Genomic DNA, 10,196 nt, shown 5'->3' with positions numbered 1-10,196 from the left:
CCTCCCCCAACACTCGGGGGTCCCTGTCACACTTTGGGGAGACCCTTAGGGTGTCCCAGGGGGTTCATTGTGCCACCCTGGAGCATTTGGAGTGGTCTGGGGGTCCCTTTTGCCTGTTCCCCAGTCTCCAGCCCGGGGGTCTCCGGTTCCCCCTCAGCACTGGGGGGCTCTGGCTCCCCCCTCAGCACTGGGGGGTCCCGTTCCCCCTCAGCACTCGGGGGGAGCCCCGAAGGTGCGGCGGCAGTCGGAGGCTTTGGCGCTGGGCGGCTGCGCTCGCCGCCTCCGCAGCTCGTCCCGGCCCAGGGCTGCCCCGAGCTTGCCCAGCGCCGAGCGGTAGCGGCGGTCAAAGGCGGCTGGGGGGGACAAGCAGGGGGTCAGCGGGATGCCCTGAACCCCCCGAGACCCCCGTGTCTCCCCCGAGTCCCCCCTGAACCCCCATGTTTCCCCCCAGACCCACCGTGTCACTCTCTGCCACCTCCCAGTGAGCCCCCTGTGTGCTCCTCCCAAACCCCCCCATGCCACCCTCGGTGTCCCCCCAAGGCCACCCCCAAGCCCCCTGTGTCCCTCCTGCCCTGAGCCCCCCGTGTCCCCATGTCCCTCACCGATGTCCGTGTGCTCCCTGCCCAGCGCCGCCAGCATCAGGAACAGCAGCTCCCGGTAGATGCTCCTGGAGGAGGAGCCGTGAGGGGGTTTTGGGGGGATTTGAGGGAATCTGGGGGGACTCGGGGGGGTCTGTCCGTACCTGTGCAGGGTCCGGGGGGCTCCGGGTGCCGCGAGGGTCTCCAGGAAGAGCCCGATGGCTTTGTGGACCTCGTTGAGCCCCACGTGGCTCAGCAGGGCCTCGAGGAACGTCAGCGAGAACGGGGGGGCTGGGGGGCCCCAGGGGTGCAGCCGCGGGGGGATGTTACCTGGGAGACCCCAAAATGTGACCCCAGTGACCCCAAAGCCCTGCAGCTGCTATCTCGGGGAGCTGCCAGTTTCCCCAAGGTGTCCCAGATCCTCCTCTTTGCTCTCAAACCATTCCCCTACTCCTTCCATCCCTCTGTACCCCCACTTCTGATCCCCCATTTCTGATCCCCCATTCCCACACCCCATTCCCACTCCCCATTCCCACAGCCCCATTCCCACAGCCCCATTCCCACAGCCCCATTCCCACTCCCCATTCCCACAGCCCCATTCCCACTCCCCATTCCCACTCCCCATTCCCACAGCCCCATTCCCACTCCCCATTCCCACTCCCCATTCCCACAGCCCCATTCCCACTCCCCATTCCCACACCCCCTTCCCCACTCACTGTGGAGCCTCCAGAGCACGTAGAGGGGTGGGCAGCTCTCGGGGTCAGGGCTCAGCACATCCCACAGCAGCCGCACTCGGACACGGGAGGGCTCGGGGGGCTGCGGGACAGCAGGGTCAGCACCCAGATGGAGCCCCAAAACCTCCCCCAGCCCCAAAGCCCCCCCAAAGCCCACCTGGGGGTCGCGGGGGGCGTGCTGGGAGCCCAGCAGCAGCAGGGGGAGGTTGCTGGGCAGGGCCAGGCGCTGGAAGTACCACACGAGGTTCCAGTAGATGATGGGGTGGCTGTCCACCAGCTCGGGCCGCGCCAGCAGCTCGCCGCCCTCGTTCTCCACCAGGCTCTCCAGCTCCTTGCGCAGCACCAGCGGGCTCAGGTAGGCGAAGGCCACACGCTCGCAGCGCCGCGGGGGCTGCCGAGGGGGGATACACGTGGGACCCCCGAATTACAGGGGTGGGACACATGTGGGACCCCCGAATTACAGGGGTGGGACACATGTGGGACCCCCGAATTACAGGGGTGGGACACCCCCTGCCCAGCCCTGTAACGTCCCGGGACCTGGGAATGGGGGGACACACATGGGACCCCCAAAGTGAGGTGGTGAGGAACTCCCTGCCTAGCCCAGAATCACCACAGCACCTGCAGGGACCCCCAGTAACCCCAAATCCCAGGTGGGACTCCCCCAACCCCAAATTAACAGGGATGGGGGACTCCTGCCCATTCCCAGCTGCTGCAGGAAGCCCCCCCCCCCAAAATCCCGTGTGAATCCCCCCTCCCCATTCCCAGTGCCCCCAGCCCCCAGTCCCAGTGTCCCCCCCATACCGGGGTGTCGGCGCAGCCGTTGCAGAGCTCGGGGGTCTCGTCCAGCTCGAGGCAGCGCCGGCGGTCACTCAGCACCGGGCCCTGCGGGGAGGGGGGCACCGGGCCAGCCCCGGGGGGGCTGCGGGAGAGACGGGGGGGTCACAGGAAAGGGGACACTGGGGGATGTTTGGGGTTCCCCATAGGATGAAAGGAGGGCTGGGGACACCCTGGGGACACCGTTGGGGCTGGGGAACATTGGGGTCTCCCTGCAGAGGACAGGGGTGGTCTGGGGGATGTCCATGGGTTGTCCCAAGGGGGTCTCACCTGGGGGGCTGTCGGAAGTCGCGGATCTCGATGCTCAGGAAGGGCACAAAGGAGCGAGAGCAGAAGGGACAGGAGGTGTTGAGGTTGGAGTCGTCCGAGGTCCAGCCAGCCATGAGCTCCTCGTCAAACACGAGTCCAGCACAGCCCGGGCAGCGCGAGCAGCTGGACAGCAGCACCTGGGGGCACCGGTCACTCCGGCCTCAAGTGGGCTCTGACCCCCAAACCTGGGCTTTGCCCCCTAAACCCCTTTGCCCCCCTTCCTCACCTCCAGGGCAGGGGGCTCTGTCCCCACTGCCCCATCCAGGGGGGGCTCTGTGCTTTTGGGGGCTCCGGTGCTGCCCCCCGAGGCATCGGACAGGTCCAGTTCACTGCCCAGGGACACGGAGCTCTGGGGGGGGACACAGGGTCAGGGGGGACGGCTGAGGGGACAGACGGTGACACACAGTGACACGCAGAGCCCCCGTACCTCTGACGCCGTGGACTCGGGGCGCTCCCGGGGCCGCAGCAGGGTGTCGGCGGGGCTGCGGCGCGAGGGGAGCTCCCCGTCCCGCTGCTCCGACCCCCGGCGGGTCCCGGGCTCCCGGGGGGGCTCCGTGGGGCGCGGGGAGGGTCGCTTGCCGGGCGACAGCAGCTGCTGCAGCTTGGCCGCCAGCCCACGGCGAGGGGTCACCCCCCCGGGACCCCCCCCGGGACCCCCGCCCGGCCCCTCGTCCCCTCCGCTCTCGTCCGTGGCGACGTCCGAGAGGCTCCCGTCGGCCGAGCCGGGGGGGCCCCGCGGGTGGGGGGGCGGGGTGGGGGTCACGGGGAGCAGGGGGGGCTCCCCCGGCCCCCCTCTCGCCCCCACCTCGCCCCGGGCGCTGCCGGGGAAACTGAGGCTGCCGCTCTTGACCAGGCGGGGGGCCGGGGGGTCCCGCAGGCTGCGGCCTGCCCAGGTGGTCTGGCGCTGCAGGGGGGGTCGTGGGGTGGGGGTGGCCTTGTCACCTGCAGGAGACAAAGAGTCAGTGACAGCAGCCTCCATCACCCACACCCTGGGGGGCTCGGTCACCGGGGGGAACAAGGGGTGTCAATGGGGTGACAGAGACCCTCCAGTGACCCCCATAACCACACCCTCTGCCCCAGGGGGGTTCAGCCCCGGCAGGAGGGGACACGGGGGTGTCAATGGGGAAACCCCAGACATACTCAGGGATAGATCACCTGAGAGGGGACAAAGGGGGTGTGAGTGGGGTGACAGCATCCCCCCATTCCCCCCTGCCCCCTCACCCGGGGGGTCTCCAGCGGCGCTCCGGCGCTCCCTCTGCCGCAGGGGCTGCCGGAACTGCGCCGCCCCCAGCACCACGTTCCGCAGCTTGGCCCAGCGCAGTCGCCCCCCCTGCGTCCCTGCTGGCCACTTGCTCTCCAGCACCGCCTGCCACGGGGGCACAGGGGGGTCAGGGGTGGCCGTGGGACCCCCAGGACCCCTCCCAGTGTGTCCCCTCGGGGTCACCTTGTTGTAGTAGCCGTAGGTGACGGTGTTGGGGACGATGCCGGCGCGTTTCATCTCGAGCAGGACGCGCACAGACAGCACAGGCTCCCCATACTGCCCGCAGAGCTGCATCAGGATGCGGTAACACACCTGGGGGACACCTGCAGGTCAGCCTGGGCCACCCCCGGCCACCATTCCACCCTCAGCATCCCAGTTATCCAGGTGGGAAAGAGCTCCAGGATCACCGAGCCCAACCTGTGCCCGATCCCCACCTGGTCACCCAGACCAGCGTCCAGTCCTTGGGCACCTCCAGGCTGGCTGACCCCAGCACTCCCAGTTCCAGCATCCAATCCCCTTTGCCACGAGGATTTGGAACAGACCAAGGCCCAACACCGCCCGTGCAGGACTCACCTCGTCCGGCAGCACCACCTTGTGCTGCTCCATCTTGCGCAGGACGTCGTAGGCGAGCTGCAGGGCGCGGAGCTTGGCGGGGGCGGCGCGCACGTGGGTGGGCAGGTAGAGGAACCAGAGCCCGTAGCAGTGCCCCAGCAGGCACCGCGCCCACAGCTCCGGCACCGCCGAGGACTTCTGGGCCACCCGCTGGGCCACCTTCATCTCCTGGGGACAGCGCGGAGAGGGGACAGTCAGGGAGTGGGAGCTGAGCCCCTCGGTGCCGCGCCCAGGTGGGCACCTGGACAGGTGTCACCGGTCTGAGGGGACACCTGTCCAAGTGCTGAGCCACCAGGGCACCCGGGCAGGTGTCACAGGCACAGCCAGCCCTGCCCAGGTGCTGTCCCTCACCTGCTTGGTGCGGCGCGGGGCGGGGCTGCTCGGGGCGCTGCTCCGGGCCTGGCACAGCTGGGCCACCAGCGGGTCCCGGGGGGGCTCCAGCAGCTCCGGGCGCAGGATGGGGAACCCGTCATACCTGGGGGGGACACGGGTGAGGGGCGTTTGGGGAGGGGGGCGCAGGGGGGCCGTGGGGCTCACCTGTACCGCGCGGGCAGCTCGGCTCCGTCCGGCCCTGCCGGCTGCTCCGGGGGGGTGATGAACACCGTGTGCTCCCCACCGCGGGGGTCATCCAGCTCCATCAGGGGAGTGTCCTCGGGCTTCTCCAGGTCTGCCTGCACCTGGAGAGGGGCAGCAGGGTCACCGGGGGACATGGGGGGGACACCGGGGACACACGCTGAACCTGCAGGTGTGAGGAACTCGAAGTGCAGAGTGAAGGGAACACAAAGGACACACAGAGGGGACACAGGGGACACACCTTGTCAACGCAGGTGTCAAAGAACTCGAGGCAGGGCTCGCGGTCGCTGGCGAAGGAGCAGTCCTCGATGAACTGCGTGAAGAGCTGCGTGCGCAGCAGCTGCCCGTAGAACCTCTGGTACGCTCGCTCCCGGGAGCGCAGGAATCCTGCCGGACACAGGGGTGGGAACATGGGATGGGGTCAGCGGGATGGGGTGGGATGGGACAGGGTGGGACAGGAAGGGGTGGACAGGATGGATGGGGTGGCATGGGATGGGATGGGATGGGATGGGATGGGATGGGATGGGATGGGGTGGACATGATGGGATGGACGCAATGGGACAGACGTGATGGGTCAGGACTCACGCCCTTGCCCACCCACCTTGCAGCGCGAAGAGGCTGCCGGTGTCGCGGCCGGCCGGGGCGGGCGCGGGGGCGATGGGGCGCAGGAAGGAGCGATAGCCGCGCAGAGCACAGGCCATGAAGCGCAGGAAGGCTGCCCGTGCCTCCAGCTCCAGCTGCGCCCGGCGAGCTCCTGCGGCCTCCGCGTCGCTCAGCACCAGCTCCGGCAGCTCCTCCTCGCCCGGCGCGCTCAGCACTGCGGGGACACGGAGGGGACAGTGTCGGCACCAGGGATGGCCAGCAGGACCAGTGCTGGGGCTGGAGAGCCCTGCTGGGGGTCCAGCTGGCCATGGAATGGTTGGGAAGCAATGCCCAGGGAACGAGGGAATGAAGCCACAGCTCTGATCCTGCTTAGAAAATGCTCCCAGGCATGGGGGGATTTCAGGGTGTCATGGACCCCAGTGGTTCACTCCCAATTTGGGCTATTCCATGGTTCTGTAACAGCAGAGTTGGGCGATGTGGTGACCCCCAGACCTCCCCCAGGATACCCTGGACCCCCCAGAACATCCCCCAGAACCCCACTCACACTCATCCAGCTGCTGGGACAGGCTGTGGAGCGAGGCCAGCAGCACCTTGCAGGGCCGGCGGGGCAGCGCACGGGGCGACAGCAGCTTCCGCTCCTCGCTCCTGGGGGCACAGGCACGAGGGCAGGGCGGGACCCCTTGGGACCCCCCCGGGACCCCAGCACTGCCCACCTGCCCCCAGCCCCAGGGACACTCACTGGAAGATGGTGTTGGTGTCCAGGTCGACGAAGATGACGTCGCGGGGAGGCTCATAGAGGTCGAAGTAGCTGGAGTGGATGCCTACAATGAAGGGCACGGGGGCACACAGCACGTCAGCCAGCGCCAGCGGGCACAGCGGGATGTAGGGGCACTGCCAGCGCAGGGGGAAGATCATCTGGGGACAGGACAAGGGTGGTCAGCGCCGTGGGGCTCCTGCCAGGCAGGATGGGAGCCCCAGCGCCGTGGGATGGGATCTCCAGAGCTGTGCAACCAGGATTCCCAGTCCTGTGGGATCGAGACCCCAGCAGCACAGAACGGGGATCCCGAGCACCACGGAATGGAGATCTCCAGCATGGCAGGTCCCCAGCCCCACAGGACGGGGGTCCCCAGCCCCACGGCAGCGCGTCCCCGCGGTGTCCCCGCAGTGTCCCCTGCGGTCACTCACCGCCACCAGGGCTTCGCCCACACTGGTCAGGACGTCGGGACGCAGGGAGTGGATGAGCAGCTTCTGCTCGGTGAGGACAGCCACCAGCAGTGCCACCGCGTTGTCAGGGCCCAGGTTCTGCAGCAGCGTCAGGAAACTGGCCCCGCTGTGGGCAGGGATGTCACTCGGTCACCCACGGCTCCCTCCCCAGCTGTCCCCCTCCCTGTACTCCCCCAGCCCTACCTGAGTGGCAGCGGGGAGGACACGGGCCGGCACAGCAGCAAGCTGTCATACGGGGACATCTGCGAGGACACGGGGATGCGGTGGGGGGCACAGGGACACGCCGGGCCGGGGTCACCGTGAGCCCCCCCAGGAGACTCACCTGGACCAGGATCCGCGGGCGCTGCGGGGACGGGAAGGGCACGTTGTGCATGAAGTGGGAGATGTGCCTGCGGGCGGAGTGGCCCTGTCAGCAGGGTGTCCCCGCGGCCCCTGCCCCTCCCGGGACCCCCCTTTTCCGCGCTCACGTCTCCAGGGGCAGCACGTGGGGGCCCGAGATGGAGTAGCGGTAGATGAACATGAGGAACTTGCGGAAGACGTCGAAGAAGGGCCAGTGGGACAGGACGCAGATGCTCTTGCGGGTGTGCAGGGAGCGCCCGGGCACAGGCCGCCGGTCCACCACGCTGAGCAGCCCCAGGCGCAGCGCCTGCGCCTCCGACAGCCTCTCCCGCGGGAACGCCTCGTGGAACTGGATGGCAGCGCCGTACACCTGCGGGGCAAGGCTGTCAGGGGAATGGGGACTCCTGTCCCACAGACCTGGGTACCCAACTCCTCCCACGGCACCAGGAACCCCCATCCCACAGCCCCCCCGAGCCCCCTGTCCTGCCATGCCTTGTCCCCCGAGGCACCGGTGAGGACGAAGGTGGAGAAGACGGGCAGGGGGTACTTGGTGCCTGCAGGCCAGCTCTCGATGGTGGCCCCCATGGGCAGGCAGAACACGGGCACCGACTCGGGCAGCGGGAAGGACTCGCTGTCCTGCTCGGGGTAGCGGCTCAGCAGCCCTGCATGGACACACGGACACATGGACACCAGGATGAGCCCCCCAGGTCATCTCCTCAGCCTAATGAGGAGGGGGCAGCTGGGTGGGCTCAGCACCCCCAGCCCGAGGTCCCTACCTGCCTCGTAGACCAGCGTGTTGCCCTTGGCCACGGCGATCTTGTAGCACAGGAACAACGCGGGGCCCCACTGCAAGGAGGGATCAGGGTTTGGGGGGTCAGCAGGGGCTGGGCAGCACCAGGGGGGTGAGGGGGACCCCAAAACCCACCATGCTGGTGTTGAGGTTCTTGTCCACGCGGCAGAAGGTGTGGGGGGTGCTCTCGCCCTTGCTGGGCATCACCAGGCAGATGTCAGTGACCCCCAGCGTGTGGTGGCCAGGGGGCTCGGCCGCACGCCGGAACGTCAGGAACGTGCGCTGGTGGCCCGGGGACCCCGAGGCCAGGTTGGCCGAGCGGCTGTAGGGGGTCGTGTCCAGGATCTGGTAGCCCGGCTTCGGACGGTCCTTGCCCTCATAGTGCACCCTGGGAGGGGAGAGGGGTGAGGGAGAGCCCCAGGAGCTGCTGCGATCCCACAGCAGAATCCCAGATTGATCCAGGCTGGGAATCACCAAATCCAACCTGTGACTGATCCCCCGGTCACCCAGACTAGGGTCCAGCTGTTCCTTGGACACTTCCAGAGATGACAACTCCACACCTCCCTGGACAGCCCCTGCCAAGACCTGACCACCCTTTCCAGGAGGAAATTCCTCCTCATGTCCAACCTGACCCTCCCCTGGCACAATCGGAGGATGTGCACTCGAGTCCAGTGCCCAGCACAGGGGACAATCCCTGCCCTGGTCCTGTGCCCACACTGGTACAATCCAGGTGCCACTGGCCTTTTGCCCACCCAGGCTCATGTCCAGCCGCTGTCACCAGCATCCCCAGGTCCTTTTCCAGCTTCCTAAACTCTTCCCCCAGCCTGGAGCATCCCATGGGGTCGCTGTGACCCAGAGCAGGACTCGAGTCCCCCTCACTCACCCCAGCTCGATGATGGGAGGTTTGTCCCGCCCGCGTTTGTAGCACAGGAACATCTGGGGGTTGTTGAGCAGCCCCGCGTTGAGGTCCACGGGGTGGCCTGACGTGGTGGTCTCGATGCAGGTGAAGCCCTGCGGCACCTCCTCGCCCTGCGAGCGGATGATCACGGCCACGTCCGTGATGGGCTCCCCGGGCCGCGCCGGCCGCGGCTGCTGCTCCTCCTCCAGCGCCCGCGACGCCTCCGCCAGCCCGGCCACCACGAAGTAATCCACGAGCTGGGGGGGCTTCTCGTCCGTCATGGCTGTCACAGCATCTGCGGGGACACGGGCGATGCCACCAGCGCCGCCGCGCCCCCGGCCCCGCCGCTGCCCCGGGGACGGGAAGGGAGGAGGTTTCCGGTCACGCCGCGGGACACGAGGATCCCCCAACTCTTCCAGCCACCCCCTCCCCAGCACGGGGGGTCCCCTCGGCAGTGCCCGGGGGAAAGACCCCCACTCTAAAGCAGCCCCGCTTTGGGGGCTGCGCCCCTGGTTTGGGGATTCCATCCCTTCCTGTGCTCCCTCCTCGCCCCAGCACCCGCTGTCCCCAGAAGCACCCCCGTCCCCAAAATCCCACCGTTCCCAGAGACCCCCAGTATCCGCAGCCCCCCTCCCTGTCCCTAGCACCCCCAGCTTGCCCGCGGGGGTCCCTGGAGCCTCCGGAGCGGAGAACGGAGGGGAGCAGGAAAGGGGAAGGAAGCGGGCGGCAGGCCCTGAGCGCTAACGTCAGCCCGGCCGGCGCGCAGCGCGGGGCAAACAGCCCCGAGCCCGACACGGACAGCCCGGCGGGGCCGCGGCGTGGCACCGTGACCCGGGCGGGCACCCCCGGCTATGGGGGTCACAGCCCCTCGGCCGCGGGCTCACAGCCCCCTGAGGACAGTGACACCCCTCAGCCGGGGGGCTCAGAGCCCCAGGAACAGTGACACCCCCGGCTGAGGGGGAACATCCTGCGGAAGGCTGGGAGGGTCCCCCGTCCCCGTGTCCCCCCCGGTGACCCCTCCGGAAGGTCCTCTGTCCCCGTGTCCCTCCAGGTGACGCCTCCGAAGGGTCCCGCGTCCCCATGTCCGCCCCGGTGGCCCCCCCGGTGGGGTCCCCATCCCCGTGTCCCCCCAGTGACGCCCCCACAGCGGCCCCATAGACCCCGCAGCCGGCCCGGGTGCATCCCCCGGCCTCGCAGGCCCCAGACCCGGCCCCGCAGCCCCCGCAGCCCCGCGGGACTCCCGGCCCGGTCCTCCCCGGGTGTACTCCCGGTACCTGCGGGCCGGGCCGGGCCGGGCCGGGGCCGCGTCTTTGGACTCCGCTGGGCCGCGACCGCGCGCCCGCCCGGCCCCGCCGCCCGCGACAGCGCCCCCTGCGGGCCTGGAGGACTCGCTGTACCCGCCGGGGGACACCGCCCCCCCCCAGGACCCCAAAATCCCCCC

The 10,196-nt window shown here is 69.1% G+C and overlaps 1 protein-coding gene across 3 annotated transcripts; it reads right to left on the bottom strand.

Moving 5' to 3' along the window:
- Nucleotides 1-117: 117 nt before the first annotated feature.
- Nucleotides 118-10,108, bottom strand: DENND4B (DENN domain containing 4B). 3 transcript variants are annotated; one of them, XM_085082521.1, is made up of 26 exons: nt 10,030-10,108; nt 8,741-9,050; nt 7,993-8,245; nt 7,844-7,913; nt 7,560-7,729; nt 7,196-7,437; nt 7,051-7,117; nt 6,912-6,970; nt 6,690-6,834; nt 6,244-6,419; nt 6,049-6,149; nt 5,503-5,718; nt 5,143-5,288; nt 4,866-5,005; nt 4,680-4,803; nt 4,290-4,496; nt 3,900-4,028; nt 3,677-3,821; nt 2,883-3,397; nt 2,682-2,804; nt 2,417-2,592; nt 2,114-2,231; nt 1,295-1,703; nt 743-908; nt 603-667; nt 118-353 (listed from the first exon to the last, which is right to left on the bottom strand). In XM_085082521.1, exons 2-26 carry the CDS (start codon nt 9,034-9,036, stop codon nt 208-210), a joined length of 4,404 nt encoding a protein of 1,467 aa, XP_084938647.1. In that variant the 5' UTR covers nt 9,037-9,050; nt 10,030-10,108; the 3' UTR covers nt 118-207. The 3 variants fall into 3 exon arrangements, with proteins under 3 accessions (XP_084938647.1, XP_084938646.1, XP_084938645.1); XM_085082520.1 differs by lacking the exon at nt 10,030-10,108 and having other exon boundaries at nt 1,295-1,394; nt 1,470-1,703; nt 8,741-9,307; XM_085082519.1 differs by lacking the exon at nt 10,030-10,108 and having other exon boundaries at nt 8,741-9,307.
- Nucleotides 10,109-10,196: the final 88 nt, after the last annotated feature.

Source organism: Lichenostomus cassidix, chromosome 25 (assembly GCF_008360975.1).
Source record: "Lichenostomus cassidix isolate B80296 chromosome 25, HeHo_3.0, whole genome shotgun sequence".
Classification (NCBI taxonomy): Eukaryota; Metazoa; Chordata; class Aves; order Passeriformes; family Meliphagidae; genus Lichenostomus; species Lichenostomus cassidix.
This window is presented reverse-complemented; position numbering and strand designations above follow the sequence as displayed.

Excerpts from the sequence above, each read along its gene's own strand:
- DENND4B (XM_085082519.1), bottom strand. The coding sequence starts at position 9,282 with ATGGAATCCCCAAACCAGGGGCGCAGCCCCCAAAGCGGGGCTGCTTTA. Across the intron at positions 5,719-6,048 it reads GTCCCAGCAGCTGGATGAGT|TGCTGAGCGCGCCGGGCGAG; the intron begins GTGAGTGGGGTT and ends GTGTCCCCGCAG. Across the intron at positions 4,804-4,865 it reads GAGCTGCCCGCGCGGTACAG|GTATGACGGGTTCCCCATCC; the intron begins GTGAGCCCCACG and ends TGTCCCCCCCAG.